Here is an 18,322-nt window from a genome sequence, read left to right as displayed (position 1 = left end):
GTGAATAGACAATATATGCATGCGCACAGCATCTATACTCCCCCACAGTGCCGGTAACAGGAGAGACATGAGACTCCGCCCCTTTTCCATAGGCTCCACCCCTTTTCTGGCTTGGGCTCGCATTTGGCCCGCCAAAGGTCCCGATCCACTGGCCACCAATGTTGGAAGGCATGTAATTGCAGCAAAAGGCCTCCCAACAAAGTACTAATGAATATTGTGCGAAACTAAGAAATGTACTTTCCCACAGTTCAGTACGTATAACTGTTTTCAAAATGTAAAATTGTGTTATAAAGTTCATTGTATTATGTTCTAAATTAAATTGCCGTTGTAATGATGTCTGCGTTTTTTGGTATAATTCTAAAACATATTTGTGCTACAAGCTGTTAAAGCTGCAAAAATGCATTCAAAAATGTTTCCACAATTTTGCCCATTACTGTATATTATATAAATATTATTATTAAATATATATATTACATCACAAAATTTCTTTGTAAACAATATTTGCAGATTTTTCCTCAGGGATTAACATAAAAAGATGCTTAGGGCTACTGCCATTTCAAGCTGGCCATGGGAGAAGCAGCTGGTCCTGAGATCTACGCATGCAGCCCTGAACGTTTTCCCCTATGACTTGTTGATCATCATAGCGAAGTAGACTTACAGAAATTTGCAGGTGTTTGAATTGAAAAGGAAAATTTGGGGGATAAAGGGTATACATTGTATAAACACCATCTCACCTGTGCCACATCCCGTTAGACTCTCTGCCTCAGTTAGGTTTCTCTGCAGAACAGTCACTTTAAGTCTGGGTCCGTTACATAACTTGGGCAAAGTAAAGTTCTGCAGAAGCATGATCGGAACACTAACATTCAGTGTGCTGAGTGTCAAGCATTGTTTTTCCCTTATTGGTCCTCTCCCTGATATCACATCAAGATCATACATACCTCTGTTTCTTTCTAGGCCACTAAGCTATACAATAGTGAAAATGCAATCCAAATTCATCCAGTAGTTGATGCCAGAATGAACAGACTAACAAAAATTCCAATTTTTTTTCCTTCGTCTCCATAGTTCATAAGAACAGGCCCTAGAAGTAGATTTCTCAAAAAATAAAAAAATTGCTATGTAAAGACACAACCCTTACAGTTTTAATATATGTATACTTATAGCTACCGATCAGCCATAACATTAAGCCACTGACAGGTGAAGTAAATAACGTTGATAGGTATGGGATATTTTAGGCAGCAGGTGAAAACTCAGTTCTTCAAGTTGTATTGGAAGCAGGAAAAATGGGCAAGCATAAGGAACTGAGTGACTTTGTGATGGCTAAACGACTGGATCAGCGCATCGCCAAAATTGAAGGTCTTGTGGGTTTTCCTAGTATGCAAGTGAACTGGCATCAGGGTCATGGGTGCCCAAGGCTCATTGGTGTGCGTGGAGAGTGAAGGCTAGCCCATCTGGTCCTATCCTACAGAAGAGCTATTGTAGCACAAATTAAGCTTAACTGTAACACAAATCAACACTTAAAAATGAGACACAAAAAACATTAAGATTTCTTTAATAAATGCAAAACATGATTATCACACCTAAAAAAAAGTAGAATATGTACATCTTATCAAGCCCAATTTAACCAGTTTCCTATGAAGTGATTGTTCTGAATGTTTAATAACAATGAACTATGATGGGCAAGCTGTGGTTCTATGCTAGCAAGCAAAGCTCTATGGGAGATTTACTGACAATAACTGCATCGCTACAGATTGCCCAAGTCATATGTATAATGAAAGATAAACCAGTCATAAAAAACAAAAACAAAAAAGTGACCCATTTTTAAAGCATATCTCTTCTTATATTATTCACTAAATCATTAAAGTAATAGCTGTGACAAAAAAAACTAAAAAATAAAGAAACAGTCCAGCAATTTCCGCTCATTCCTCTCAGGAAAAATAATACACACTGAATTTAGTAATATGTTAAACTCAAGAACCGAACAAGCCATTTCATTTGTTTTCTTCTGGAAGATTTCATTACATATTTATAAAGTATATACATATCCCTGAGCTATTTTACAGACAAATATATTTAACGAATCCTTTTTTTTTTTTCTTTACATCAAATTTGTCCGTTCACCTTAAATTCCAATCAATAGCAGGAAAGATTGGAAACAAAAGTTTTTTCTTAACTGAAAAAACCCCACACACAGTAGAGCTATACACAATGATTAGACCATAGAGCAGTAATAAAACAATATTTGTAGAGTTGACTCAAGACTAACATAGGACTGCCAAAACTAGTTTGTGGCAATCTGAACAGCACAATTTTTCTCAAAATCTGGCAAAGACTTTGATACTGGCACTTGGCTCTAACATCTGTAAATTCAATTTAAATAAAATATTAACAATATTCTGAGGTAATGAATTAAATCAATATACATGTATATAATGATTTACACAGTCAATTTTCAGACAAGTACTGCAAAATGAAAATGCCCTTTAACAAGGAGAGGGATACCTATATTGGACACGTATAGATTTTAACCAGTAACAGAGAAAGGGGCGGGAGAAAAAAAAAGGGAGACAGTTTTTTAAGTAAAAAATGTTTCTGACAATAGTAGTTTTGCTACAATACACATTTGCTTTCTAGATATTTTGTGCTTATTTATTGCCATTTTATTTTCTGGTGAAAGTTTAAACATCTTTACTTTATCCCTGCAATTCCTGACGTGGGAAGCAGATGTATAATGAGGTCTGTCTCCTTCTTTCCTTGGTCATATGCTCTATTTTTTGTAGAGAAAAAATAATCCACATTGACAAATAGAAGGTAATACAGCATATTGAAAGTACAAACACACACTTGAAAGTATATTTTTACAATTAATGAAGTGGGTATGGATTGCTTCTTGTGATTAGGTCAGCACAATAAAACTATTTAACAGCATAGATATCAGAACTAACCTATTAATTGACGTTTCACCTATTTTATGTGCCATCAGGTACATTATGTGCCTACCATTTTAAGACTGGCCAATTACCGTTCACATCAAACACCTACTGAGTCCTAATTTCACTTTAAAGGGGAAACATATTTGTTAAGTTTATTACAGGGCATAAACATTTACAGCGTGTTATTAAGCTTTTTCTTTATTCAGTGACACGGCTTGGTGTATTTTGATACGCTTTCTGTAATGCCCTGAAATGCACATTCACCACGTCTGATGTGGTACTGTAAATAACATTTTATACAGGTGGAGTCTCCCTTATCCAAAATGCTTAGAACCAGAAGAATTTTGATATTTTTTTCTTATTTTGAAACATTTTACATACCATAAATAAGATATATTGGGGATGTGACCCAAGCCTAAACACATTTGTTTCATATATACATAGCCTTATATATATCATTTTGTGCATGAAACAAAGTTTGTGTACACTGAACCATCAGAAAACAAATGTGTCACTATATAAGACACTAAAAGAAAAATATTTTGAATATCAGATTTTCGAATATTGGAGACTCAACCTATAACTGACAGACTGTCATCCAACAATTTTTCAAAACCGGTTTCATGCATTTGCTATCGCTGAAAGGGACACATGTAAACTGTATAGATGGTTTAGCCCAAGAGTTGCCTTTGCTAAACTAAACTTGCTCTATTTGGACATGGGTTGAACAGATGGGCAGACAATAAAACTTGCAATGTATAGTACTAGTAAAGAGGATTAGCAGGTAAATCTACAGAAAAATATCTGGTAAAATACTGTAAACCAACATTACATTTTCATTTATTTAATTTTAGACGTGAGCCTATATTGCACCTATCATGCCATTTGTCCTAAAGAAACATACCATACCAACTTGTGTCGCATGACTAGATATGAAAGGGTTTCATACATGACAGAGTAAGGACAAAACAAATCTCTAGAGCACACTGCCTGTGAGCAAAGATCATCCAACTGCTTCTTGCACAGGTAGGCTTTTTGCTATTGAAATGGTTAGATAATCATTTACCCACTGAATGCCTACTTTTTATGGATTGCTATACAAATATAGAAAAAAAATGTCTGTTGATCGGACATAGCAGTGAATACACTGACTTATGTGGCCAACTTACAACTTAAAAAGTATTGCATCGGATGGACATGCCCGATGCGATGATATGACATGTTCGACCATTTTATATTTGGGAGATACACGATATTTGGTGGATCGCCCATATATTTGTAAAATGTATGCCCCGGAATAAGTGAATGACTTAGTCCGTTTTTCTTTTTCTTTAAGGCGTTAATTATTGCTACGTATAGAGTGGAGAACATCCCAGCCAGCCCTTGTTGAGTATCTGTAGACAATGGTGGAAATATAGATATTTCCCCCTTTCCTTCACTGGGAAGGAACGGGAAAATGTCTACTCCCCATGGAGGGAACCCAGATAAGGTGTGGCGGAATACATACTAAATCCCGGTTGTTGGGACGCTGGCGGTGAAGATCCCTACAAATGGTGTGTGTGGGGGGGGGGGGGGGGGGCATTGAAGTATTTCTACCCCTCCATCCCCTACACTAAACCTCGGGGGCTGGCGGCTACAGCTAACCCTAACCCTGATACTCCCCTTCGGCATCCCAACTGTTGGTGATCTGGCGCCGGTCTCCTGAGTGGACCATAATATTTGATGGATATCACGTCTATCAGTAATCAGACAGTGTACGCTCAACATTAGCACTAAACTTTTTCTGGTATTTACAATTGGTATGTAAAACTGGCCACTAAGGAATTATGAGCAGGTTTTAAAATACACATCTCTGACTTACCACTTATGCTACAGCAACAATAGGCAAAGAGTAGCACAAAATGATGAATTCAGTGACTTAATGTATATGTTTTTCTATAGAAGAAATAACTACTGTATTTCAAATTTGCTGTGTGTGGCAAACTACTATAAAGTATTACATTTTACCCAACAACAATAATTAAGTGTGTCCTTTTGAGTTTGCAGAACATGGATGATCCTTGCCAGCTCATTCACAGCAGAAATGCTGGAAAAGCTTTGTGGGATGTGTAATTCAGAAACGATTCTAGTTCTTGCATGCCCATGGTGAAGTGGAAGTGGGATAATCAAAATAGGTCTATGTGAACTCATTGTGCTTCTTCAGGAGTCATTCAAACATCAAGCCAAAATGCAAACACACATTCTAGCTCTAAACAAGGACTAGATTGATTTTTCAATGCATTTTCTACCGGTTAAGAATGTAAGAGTTTTATTTACTATATTTATTTGTGATTACCTCATTTTCTCCATCTGTCTGAGGATTCGGCTAAAATCAGAAAAGTAAGTAGAGGCACCCTTGATAAAATGGCACAAACCAATTTCAATGTGACTAACAAATCACATCCACAGAACTGTGTTTGGGAACATTTGCATACTGTAGCAGTCTATCAGGGGTCAATGGCAGCCATTTATTTCAGATTATAAAATACACTTTAGATTAAATGTAATTGCGTTTAATTGCTTAAAATTTACTACTTTGGCTTAAGTTGCCAATAATGCCAGGATTTTATTATTTTGCCATTGTCTGACAAGTCCTCCAGACTTACATTACACGCTTGCAATAAATTTGTCAAATGGAACATTATCCTAATCTATTTAACACACAGATTGAACGGAGTGAGTCTGTGTTGATTCGGCACACTCCTAATCGGTGCTTCAGTGCTTGTTTCAGGATTGATTGTGGGTAAATAACAGTATTAAATACAAAGGCACAATGGTAGGTCACAATTATATTTATGCTGTGGCATTCTTCTGATTTACATAAAGCAGAAGAAAGCCATCTCCAGTGATTTTAATGAGTGATACTACAGTAAGCAAAACTTTGAAGCATCTGACATTGATGTAATGAGGATTGCCTAGTCATGGAACATGATATACTATTAACAAGTAGCCTTGCAGAATTAAGTAGTAGGACACGATGTTCAGACAAGTCTCAACACTAGTAGAACGTCAAAAAGTGCATAGAGACCATTTTATCTAAGTGACCATCCTGCGGTGCACAGGCAAGTTAAAACATGTTAATCAGCAAGTCTTTCTTATTTAACATTCTATTCAAAAACCACTGTAGCAAACGTATAAACTTAGTAATCAAAGACCTACGGTTGGGTCAGAAGTAAGAACTGCAGAAAATGACATCCATGGATAAAGATCACATTCAATAACGAGCATACAAGGCAGTGTACCTATATAGTACCTATATCATATATGTGTGTGTGTGTGTGTGTATATATATATATATTTTTTTTTTTTTTTACACAGATGCACATATCTGTTATGATGTATATTGTCCTACTGAAAAAGTACACTAAAAGCACTTGAACTCTGAAAATAATGGGGAATGTTTCATCCCTTTCCCTTGTGATCTCTTAACAAAAACAAAGAAGATAATTCATGTTGCCTTATGTTTCAATGGCTAGAAAATTGGTTTCATAGGTACACAACTAGTTATATTCAAAATTGTATTAAATATGTTCTTATTTTGTTGCAAATTTACAGAAAATGACCAATGTACATATTTATAAATGCTCAATATGTGCTAGATTCAACAAAAGCCCTTGAAAAAAGGTAATGTATAGTTTGTCACTAACTGTACACAAGTCTTGTGCATTTCAGGATGGAAATATCACAATAAATCTCTTCAAACATAATGAAGGCGCATTCTGTCTGTGCGGTTTGAACACTGCATTGTCCATTCACCATGTTGTTCCATTTCTTCACTGCCTGTTCCAGACATAATGAACTGAAGACAGGGATTCATCTCAGTAAAACTGTCAGTTTGCCATCTTTAAAGGTGGGCTTCTAAGTATTCTACACATTATCCTTCTACAGTCTTCATTCCAGGAGCTAGTAAGACTTGCACATACCATACAGATTTGCAACACATTGCATTTCGTTCTGTTCGGCATAAGGCAGGCTCTGTTCACATGTAGCTTTATCAAGCCAGGTTATGCAATCATCACACTCCCATATCTTCCCATGTTCGTTCAATTTTTATAGTGAGATCCTTAAAGGATGGACGTTGATTAATGTTGTTATTCCAGCACTCAGTCATGATGCGATAGATCTAGAAAAGAGAAAGGGAAAATGCATACACATTGAAATATTGTTTTGTTTTTGTTTCACAACCATACAATTTAATGCTGCTGCTTTTGAACTGAAATTTTTCCATCTCTACCGTGTGTAAAATAATCCAAAATGGATGAAATGTTGTTTCATCATAGCACTATTCTAGACATTTTCATTCATTTTAACAAATAACAAAATCTATTATTATTATTATTAGAAGTTTTAGTAGTATGTGGCTATTTTTGTTAATCTTTGTATTAATTTGCAAAGGAGTATGTGTATATACTACAGTTGCAACTCATGCCATAACCACAGTAAAAGGGTAATTGGAATCGCGGGGCCTTAATTATCTAAAAGGAATAGTTTTTTAAAAATAGTCTGGATGCTTTTCTTGGTGTAGCTATAATTGGTAGATTAAATGCTGTAGGGAAAATGTAGGGAAATCACCTTTTATGGAGTCTGGAAAGAAACACCCTGCCATCGGTTATGTTAAATTAGCAAATGCCTTACTATGGATCATTGCAATTAAAATATATCAATTAAAAGGGGTTTCTTTTTTTTTTTTCAACCTTACTAACTACAGATGGATCCGCAGTCCGCTTACCCAGGAACGTGCCACACATGCAGCTGCATCGCGATTGTGCGTGTGACTATGTCACACATGCAATAATATAGATCACGGCAAACGGCTCACATTTGCGGTGGCAAGCAGCAAAGAGAAGGGGAGAAAGATCTGTATATGAATTGTGCCAACATTGGCACTTTACTTGTTACTTATGGTGAATTATTAAAAAAATATATTACTGTAGAGAGGCGGCTCTTGCCTGGCCCCTCCCCCTTCATTCTTTCTGGCATGGCCATTCCTCCTATACCATCCTACTGAACAACTTCCCACTAATACGCCTATAACTGTGCACCATTCCTCAATGTGTATCGCTTGCAGTCTTCAGAATATTGTTAGCTTATTTCTTTGACTATTTCTATTCAAAACTTTAATAAAACATCTTTGAAGAAAAAAAAAAAGAAGTTATACCACTTTCACACAGAAAACTCCCTAAATCCCGGATTTTACCTGGCATTTGAGTGCCGCGTCATTTTGCTCATCTCAGCAGGACCCCCTTTCACGCAGAAAAGCAATTTACCAGGTGAAGCAGTTCTACCCGGTAATTTGCCAATCAACCCGGGTATTTCTCCTGTGTGTCTTAGACCCTGGTAAGAACCTACACAGATACAAGTTCAATACCTCATTAGGGCAGAAGTCAGGTTGTGGTAGTCTCCCATTATTCTTCAACAGCTCTATCAGGTGAAACACAATCATTTGTCCTTGTTTATCAGGCCCAATCATCCTCATGAACTCCTAAAGGATACAAAATATAGAAAAGTAAAACAGTATGAAGATCTAGTAATCTGAGGGGCACATAGGTTAAGGCCGTTTTTAGGATATTTTAAATATTTTTCTTTTTTATTATAAGTTTTGTTGTTTATTAAATCAAAGACATGTCTTGACACAAGGGACATATAATTATAAACATACAAGTGTAGTGTAAAATTATTCTCATAGAGCCAACAAAAAGATTTAGTACAGAAATCAATCACCAAAACAAATATTAATCTCTAATACACAAAACACCTGAGGTACTATATAATTTTCTTAGGCAGTGAGCCGATATTACTGCATCTTCCCCCTCCCCCCCCCAAAAAAAAAAAACCCCATCATCTGATCAGATTATTATTGGATAGGTTTGAAAATGTAATCAGAAGATGACAACTATCAGCCACTGCTTGCAGTCATCTTTTGACCCAACCAACAGTTCCCAGCTAAGGCAGAAGCAATACATCTATAGCTCATTTATTTTAGCTACATACTGTAGTCCTAATCACACACTAATTACCAAGCAGTAGGACTGTCCATGCGTGGCCAGCTTTAGCATAGAGACCAAGAAGTTTAGGGATTGATATAAAGTAGTGCTATCATGGAAGGTTCTCCAATTATGGGGGAGAGAAAAGCAATTTCTAACCAGTTTTTCAAATGCTGACATTTCGGGGGCATCACCTAGGAATGTAAATTATCTTTCTACAACCCACTTATAAAGAGAAGAAGAGGTGTGTGAAGTTAGCCACTCTGAGCTATTACTTTATATTCACCAAGAGATGGTGAGCAAGGGTAACTAATGTAAAAAATATGCCTAAGGATAGGGGTCAGGTTCACAATGAATTAGGGAGAATGAAATGGGATTGAACCAGAGTTCTAAGTGGCTGTAGTTGTGTGTAGCCATGGAATCCTGATTTACTAGCTTACATGGTAATGCGAGATTCCGTAGGAGTAATGTGGGGGGTTTGTGTGTCTGCAAGCAGAAAGCCAGCATGGCCCACTGATTTTACGCAAACCTCAGTATCTGCACTTGCACCAGCCCCATGTTAGGTACAAGAGATCTCTCATAAATAGGATCCCTTTACCCGTATACTGTACACAACTAAGAATCGCACAAAGCTTTAGATACACTCCCACAAATCAGGGCAGTTACGTGTGATCACATTGTTACCGCCCAGTTCCTGCATCAAAATGCCCTATTTTACAGAAAGACAAATCTGGCCAAGTTACATCCGACTTAGACTAGTACGCAGATACCCCAAAAATAGTAAATTTGTTTCTGCATATGTGTTGTATGTGATAACTCGCTTTTTGTGCCATGTGAATAGAGATCTGTCCGACTCGGCAACAGGCCCAACATCATCAAAACAAACTGCTACTCAAATAAAATAAAAATAAAACATTCATTGGCAGTAACCCAACTTTTTCATGTGTGGAAACCAGGAAAGCATCCCCTGATATATACAAAGATAACCCCTTCAAGGGCTGTTATCATGATAATGCACGGTATCGGTTTTGCTAAAACCAACTTTTTAACATTTTAATCTATGCATGTAAAATACATAGTATACTGCATTTGTTTCAGGCTAATAATGCTTTTTTATATAACATATTAAAATAGACTACTTTATTTTACAGATATCTAAAAATTGACAAAAAGAGAATCTCCAGAATTCTTCCATAGTTACTCTTGCATACTTGGAGCAATCATACAGATTCACCCTGAAATTATTTGTCTAATGCTGTTGAGCACAGAACCAAATGAGTCTATTTTATACAAAGTCTTGAGGCAGATTCAATTAGCTGTGAGGGTTTAGTTCCGAACACATACGTTTCTAGCCTAATAACTGGAACCATTCTAGACGCAGACCTATGAATCAGAGCAGGGGATGCGGTCAATTTACCTACAATCAAAATTCAAACGGCCAAAATCCCGACAACCATTGACAGATGGTCAAAATCCCGACATTTAAAATGTTGACAGGTCAAAAAGTCGACATGACTTTTAGGTTGACCAACGATTCCAAACTTGACTGTCCAACTAAAACGCTGCCCCACACACCTATCCAACTTTTTTTTATCAGACTAACCAACGTGCAAACTTTTTCAGCATACCAGACATCTTCTCTCTAACTTGCGATGTCACAGGAGTAGGTGAGACGGGCTATGCATTGAAATATATATATATATTTTTCAGGAAAAAATTACTTTTGCAAGTCTATTTATTATTTTAAGATGATAAAACGTACCCTTTGAACTATTTCTGGACAACTTGTTCAGATAAATTAAGGATTAAAGTAACACATGTACATTGCGCACCAAGGACGCAAACCAGGAGCAGTGTGATAGTATAAGCTATCACGCTGCTTCCAGCTCTTCACAAGGACGGGCTCTAAATTGGAGAAAGAGCTGAAAACTCAAGTGAAAATATTCCATTTCATGGGGGTGATTGGGGGATTGTGTGATCGTGAGGTTGGGTGCAGTCAGAGGAGACTGAAAATGCTGTTACAGGGAAGGGGGGTGGATCAGGAAGGGGGAATGCAGACAGGGGAGACTAAAGGTGCTGAAATAGTGGGGAGAGGGCGATCTATTTACAACTGAGACATAAACACATAAACAGAGCACTAAACAAGACAATCTACATTCCCTATCGTACAATAGTAGATGGATAGAGCGCAACCAGTGGCAGGCAGGTAGGTTTGTCCAACTGGCAGGCAGCAGGCGGGTCTCTGGATACAGGCGTACAGCATGCTCTTACTCTGCAGCAAGGGTGAGTGGAATACAAGTAGAAATGGAACACAGAGTTCCTTTCAGCTTCCATTTCCTGTGTACAGTGTACACAGCACACGGTCCAGACTGCCTGTCATGTAACTTTAGTCCCGCCCCCAGCAAACAGGCACTATCCCTGCTGGACCTCCCATGGTAAGTGCTGTGGAGACGATGGGGTAATTTATCGTGTGCCACAGCAGACACTACTGTAAGTTCATTGCCTACCTTGTCAGCCAAAAGGGTGAGTGGGGAGGAGAAGGGACGCTTCATCTGGGAGCTCTGCTTGGCAGTCAGTGAGGTATGAGGGACCAGGGCTCTTCACACTGCCAGTGCCACAATATGTCGGTACGGTTTGACAGGCGCAGCGGCACCCAGCAGCAACAGTGAGTAGACAGTAGAAAAGTAACAGAGGGGAGAGAGTGCCTCTTTAGCCCGACGCCTCCCTGCTTTCCAGACTTTGCTGAGCGGGTAGCGCCGGCCCTGGCTAGTCACTAATGAGTTTTAAGCCAGACCCAAATTGTTGGTTGTAGAGAGGATTTTTGTTTCATATTTACATATTATTTTGGTCATCATACACATTTGGACAGAGCTGCTAGCATCATAACATTTTATCATGTGCACTTAATGTTTTAGCACCATTTCCCAAAATGATCATGATAATACAACTTCCAAGAAACAGTAGTATTGTAGAGATTAATGTAATGTACGGTAGGGTCCACCCGTTCCTGCAATTTTCACTCATCTGACAGGACAGTCAACGAAACTTCCACAGAGTGCCTCTGGAATTTGGCAGTTTTTTTCTACTAGAGTAATGGTCATTGAAACTGAACATAGTGGCATTACCATCCACCAATGTTCCAGATCACTCTGAAGGTGCATTTGTTTTTTGCATGCAGGAAATGTACGGGCTGTGTTTGCATGTAGCTGGGGCAGCTTTGTCTTACACTGAAATTCAGAATGAAGCTAGGACTTTAATCCATCTGTAAATCTCTGCATATTTTAACTCTGCAGTACAACATGGTTTTCTGAAGGTGTACATCAGTCCATTATTGCTTTTTTTTTTTTTTACTTGCTCATGTTAATTAGGTTCATAATAGTGAACGCACCAGACTTCCCCAAAAAATTAAAGTATACGATTGTATCAGCAGCCTAGGGCGATATCCTATTTGCCGCAGTAAAACATCGGGTGTGAAAAACGCCTGTTTTTCCTAGTGTTTCCCGATGTTTCACAGATATATTTTTACAGGCTATCCAATTAGAATGCCTGTATAAAAAAAAAAAGCCTTTTGTCCCGAATACACACAGGTTCAGCAAAACCTGTGTGTTTTCGTGAGAAACAGCCACTGTTTCCGGGGATTTGGTTTCACCTGCCTGAAGAATAGCTACTGGCGGGACCTTTAGCTGCAGTAATGTGTTGTACTGTAGCTAATAGGATACCGCCTCTAATATAGTGCTCAAATCAAACAAAAAAAAGGAGAGTTATGGTAGACTTACCTTTGTTAACTTTCTGTCCATTGGATCCACAGGGGTGACAATGGGGTGTAGGTGGTGGATAGGACTGGCACCAAACAGTTAAAGCTTTAACATATCCCAGGATGCTCCGGTCCTTTCACCCTATACCCTGCCCACAGCCTGAGGCTAATCAGTTTTGTCAACAAGCCCAAGCAGGAGAAGGATAGGAGAGAAGGAAGACTGGTACACACAAGAATCACATTCCACGCAAGAGTGAACGGAACCAGTGAGGAAAAAGTTAAGTCTACCATAATTCCTTTTCTTCTTCAGAGTCCATAGGGCTCTACAGGGGAGACAACTGCCATGTCCCAAAGCTGTTGTTCAGGGGAGGGGATGCTCCTGAACTGAGAGGAGAATCCGGCGTCCAAATGAAGCATCCTGGGAGGCAAATGTATCAAAAACATGGAATTTAAGAAAGGTGTGGATAGAAGATCAAGTGCAAACGCGCCACAGCGGACTGCCCATGAAGGACTCACAAAGTGAGTAGAATGAGTGGAGAATGTATCCGGCAAAGAAAGGTCAGCCTGCGTGTAAGCTTGTGAGATAGTTATGCAAAGCCATCTGGACAGAGTCTATCAGCTAGCAAGAACCTCTTGTAGAATCCCTAGAGGACAAAGAGGGAATCTGATTTCCGGATGGAGCTGATACAAGCTGGAGGAGCTGGTACAACCTAGATGGAACTGGTAGATCCGCAGGATATGGACCAAATCCAGGGAGGCCTTCCCCGCCGAGAGGTCCGGGGAGTTGGAGGCAGGTATCACTAGTTCTTCGTTAAGGTGGAAACTTGAGACCACCTTGGAAAAGCAGCCAGGACGAGTTCGAAGAACAGCCCTGTCTTCATGAACGATCAGAAAAGGAGAGCGTCAGGAAAGCGCCACTAAATCTAACACCCTTCGGGCCAATGCAATAGGCAAAAACGGGGGGTGGGGGGGAGAGAGTCTTTTGCGTAAGCAATTTGAGGTCCACTGACTCCTAAAGTGCCTGGAGAACCAAGCATAATTCCCACGGAGCCAATAGAGGGACAAAATGACTCTGAATACGGAGTACGCCCTGAAAAAATTTTGCAAACATCTGGCAGTGGAGCAATTGTGGAACCATATGGACAGAGCGGAGACGTGCGCTTTCAGAGAGGCCAGGCAGAGTCCAAGATCCAATCTGGCTTGGAGAAAGGCAAAGATTCGAGAAATTCGAAAAACCAGAGGGTTATAGTATAAAGTAGTGCACCATTGTAAGTATGTATGACATACATGGTAATAAATATGGGCGGAGGTCGGCTTTCGCGCACTGAGTATAGTCTGGATCACAGAGTGAGAGAAACCTTTGGACCTTTGTAGGGATGACTCAAGATCCACGCCGTCAAAGACAGACGGGCTAGGTCCAGGTGTAGACAGGGACCCTGAGACAACAAGTCTGACCATTGTGGAAGTGAGTCTGGGAGTGTCTATGGAGAGATTCTGAAAATAAGAGAACCAATGGTGTCTGGGCAAGGCCGGAGCTACTAACTGGACGGTGCCTCCTTCTTGTTTGAATTTCCGAAGGACCCGAGGAAGGAGGGAGATAGGAGGGAAGAGGTATGCCAGCTGGAAGGTCCACTTCACTGTCAGGGCATCCACGAAGGCTGCGTTGGGATCTCTTGTTCTGGACCCGTACAGGGGAACCTTGTGGTTGTGTGTGAGGCCATGAGGTCCACGTCCGGTAGGCCCCACTTGTCCACCAGAAGCTGGAAGACCTCTGGGTGTACAGCCCGGTTCCGGTATGAATGGTCGACCATGTTATGGTCGACAGTCATTAGGTCGACCACTATTGGTCGACGTTGACATGGTCGACATGGACACATGGTCGACACATGAAAATGGTCGACACATGAAAATGGTCGACATGAGTTTTTTAACTTTTTTTGGTGTAGTTTTTTGCGTAAAGTGACTGGGAACCCCAATTAGTGCACCGCGTTCGCTCGCCATGCTTCGGGCATGGTGCCTTCGCTCCGCTACCGCTTCGCTCGGCACAGATTACCGTTCCAATCGTAGTCCACGTGGATCGTAAAGTATGGAAAAGTTCCCCAAAAGAAAAAAAAGTTAAAAAACTCATGTCGACCTTTTCATCTGTCGACCTCTCATGTGTCGACCATGTGTCCATGTCGACCATGTCAACCAATAGTGGTCGACCTAATGACTGTCAACCATAACATGGTCGACCATCTGTACGGATACCGTACAGCCCACTCGCCGATGTGCATGTTGCAACAGCGGATGAAGTCCGCTTCCCTGTTGAGAATTCCTGGGATGAACACCACCGAGATGGCAAGGAGATGGCGTTCAGCCCAATGGAGAATGTGAGCCACTTCCAGCATTACCAACAGACTGAGTGCGTCCCTGATGATTGAGGTAGGCCAACGCAGTGATGTTGCCGGACTGGACCTAGACTGGTCTGCCCTGGAGAATGTCCCATGCCAGAGTGAGTGCTCTGCAGACAGCTCGTAGTTCCAGGACATTGATTGGTAAGCAACATTCGGTGGGAGTCCAACAGCCCTGAAAGGAGTGTTGAGCGGACACGGTCAATCATCCATGGAGAGAATGGTCCCCAAGACCTGCATAGCTGAGTGGATTGATACTTGGCGACTGGGAAGAAACTTGCGCAATCGCTGCTGTAGTGTGGAAATTTTGTCAGCTGGCAGGAAAATGAATTGTACCTGAGAATCCAGGAAAGCTTCCAGATGTAACATCCTTTGAGAAGGCATAAGGGATGACTTTTTCCAGTTGATCAGCCAGCCGTGTTTTTGCAGGGAGGCAATGGTCAGCTAAAGATGGCGGTGAAGGGCCTCCGTAGTGTGAGAGGATTAGCAGGTTGTCCACGTATGGGAGTATTTTGACCCCCTGATGACGCAACTGCTCCGCCATAACAGCCATAATTTTGGTAAAGACCCTGGAGTAAATTTACTAAGATGGGAGTTCTATTTAGGATGGGTTGTTGCCCATAGCAACCAATCAGATTCCAGGTATTATCTTCTAGAAGGTGCTAGACAAATGAGAAGTGGAATCTGATTGGTTGCTATGTGTTAGGCGCGGCGGTCTTCGGCCGTGCCCTGACTGAGCAGCGGTCACGGCCGCCGCGCCTCTCTCCTTCCCTGTCCCCCGCACGGCGCCTAGCAACGCCAGGACGCCATGCGCACGATAGCCGCCGGGTCCCTGGCAACGCACGACGCCGTGCGTGCAGGGCCGCCGGGTGCATAGCAACGGGGACGCCACAGGTGGACTGCGTTCCCCGTTGCTAAGAACAGTTAATTAGGTTGCTCGTGCAGCAGGGCAGCTGCACGGCAACTAGTAATTAGGGTCTGGGGGCTGGTCCTGCTGGCCCTCCTGTTATTGGCCAGCAGGGCCTTTTTATGTGAGCCAGCACACTGCAGCCCCGCCGGTGATAGCTTCTTGTATGCTGTTCCTGCCGTTCAGAACTCTGTTCCTGTCAGCCGTGTTTGGTGGATCTTGCTCCGTGCCCTTTGGTACTTTGGAGGTCCGAAGCCGGTTCTGGGAATCCTTCTAGTCCTTGCGAACCTGTTTGTCATCTGGGGTTCTCGCCCGGTTTCGTGAGTAGCGGCTGCTTCCGCGCGTTGCGGCCTATGCCGCTTAGTGTTTACTTTACTGTGAATTGGTGCATTTGCGGAGGTTTCCGCTTTCACTGTCCTCCCCGGAACTCGGCGGTGCCGTGTAGGGGAGTGGACAGTGGTTTCTTTGTAGTTCTTTTCCTTTGGCGGCGTGCCGCACATACGTTTAGTTTTTAGGTAGTTTATAGCCCCTAGCGTGGTTGTTTCAGTTAGAGGTCCCCTTGTTATTACCCTGTCTCAGTTCACGCCTTGTCTCTCTTTAAGACCTGAGGGGGCATCGGAGTTGGGCAGACCTAATCCGCCCTTCAAACGCGGCTGCCATGGGCCCAAGAAACCATAGTCGTTCAGGCGTGAATTGATAACACGGGTAAGACAACGGAGGTAGGGTGCTAGGGGCTATTTCCTTCCCATTTCCCAATCCCAGCATTCCGTCTTGGTGCTCAGGACTCACTACATAAGATCTCCCCTGTCCTGAGCATCAAGATCGTAACATTATCACCGGCCCACATAAAATAAAAGGGGGGTTTAATTTTTTCCGTTGTATTGGTGGGCCTAGAAATTCGGCCTCATGAATCCGGCAGGTTTAGGGCCAAACCCCAGTCAGCTTTTGGTTAACCAAATACAGGAATTAACTCAGATGTTCAGGACCTTACTCTTCGGGTGAGATTGCAGGAAGATCTTTTGCGAGCCTCCCCGAGTATGGTTCCAGAACCAAAGATGCATTTACCTGACCGTTTTTCGGGTAACCGAAAGGATTTTTTTAATTTTAAGGAAGCTTGTAAGCTTTATTTTCGTTTAAGGCCCCGTTCCTCTGGTACTGAGTCTCAGCGGGTCGGGATTGTGATGACTCTACTTCAGGGTGATCCACAGACCTGGGCGTTTGGGCTAAGAGCGGATGATGCTGCTTTGTTATCAGTAGACGCCTTTTTTAAATCTTTAGGCCTCTTATATGACGACCCAGATAGAGAAGCATCAGCTGAGAGTCACCTGCGTGCCCTTAAGCAAGGCAAAAATCCAGCAGAGGTGTATTGTACCGAATTTCGCCGTTGGTCGAACGACTGTGGCTGGAATGACCCGGCCCTGCGCAGTCAGTTTCGCCTCGGTCTGTCGGAAGTGATTAAAGACAGTCTCCTTTAGTACCCCGCTCCTGAGACTCTAGACAAACTCATGGAGCTCGCTATTAAAATTGATCGTAGTCTCCGAGAGCGGAGGGCTGAAAGAGGAACAACTTTTAGGCCTAATACATGTGTATATACTTTTCCTGAGGACGTCGAGGAGCCCATGCAAATGGGTCTCTCCCGGCTGTCCCCAGAGGAAAGAACCAGAAGGTTAAGTTCTGGTCTTTGTTTGTATTGTGGTGGTAAGGGACATATCGCACGTAACTGCCCGAACAAGTCGGGAAACGCTCTGACCAAGTGAATTGTGAGGGGGTTCACTTGGGTCTGCAGTTAATCTCCTCTAATAATTCTCTATTAGTTCCGGTAAAGATTTCCTTTGGCAGCCTCAGTTCGTTGGTGTCGGCCTTCGTCGACAGTGGAGCTGCAGGAAATTTTATGGATTTAGCTTGGGCTAAGGCTTTAGGCGTTCCACTGATACCCTTAGATAGACGTATCACCATGCACGGCTTAGATGGGGGTCCGCTTTCCAATGGGGTTATTACTCACCGCACACCTCCAGTATTGCTGACAGTGGGGGCCCTACATTCAGAATAAAATAAGATTTTACTCACCGGTAAATCTATTTCTCATAGTCCGTAGTGGATGCTGGGAACTCCGTAAGGAACATGGGGAATAGACGGGCTCCGCAGGAGACTGGGCACTCTAAAAGAAAGATTAGGTACTATCTGGTGTGCACTGGCTCCTCCCTCTATGCCCCTCCTCCAGACCTCAGTTAGGATACTGTGCCCGGAAAAGCTGACACAATAAGGAAGGATTTTGAATCCCGGGTAAGACTCATACCAGCCACACCAATCACACC

At 41.7% G+C, this 18,322-nt stretch overlaps 1 protein-coding gene across 2 annotated transcripts in view; it reads right to left on the bottom strand.

The window, feature by feature from the left end:
• Window positions 1-1,533: 1,533 nt before the first annotated feature.
• Window positions 1,534-18,322, bottom strand: part of JAK2 (Janus kinase 2) — a 457,412-nt gene continuing 440,623 nt past the window's right edge. For both annotated transcript variants that reach the window (XM_063913981.1, XM_063913980.1), the window contains 2 exons: window positions 8,338-8,451; window positions 1,534-7,092 (listed from right to left, as the gene is read on the bottom strand). In XM_063913981.1, coding sequence (XP_063770051.1) covers window positions 6,985-7,092; window positions 8,338-8,451 — 222 coding nt within the window. In that variant the 3' untranslated portion in view covers window positions 1,534-6,984. The remainder of the gene's footprint in view (window positions 7,093-8,337; window positions 8,452-18,322) is intronic.

This window comes from Pseudophryne corroboree, chromosome 1 (genome assembly GCF_028390025.1).
Source record: "Pseudophryne corroboree isolate aPseCor3 chromosome 1, aPseCor3.hap2, whole genome shotgun sequence".
NCBI classification, from domain to species: Eukaryota; Metazoa; Chordata; class Amphibia; order Anura; family Myobatrachidae; genus Pseudophryne; species Pseudophryne corroboree.
Note: the sequence above shows the minus strand (reverse complement) of the source record. Positions and strands in the feature narration are given on the sequence as shown.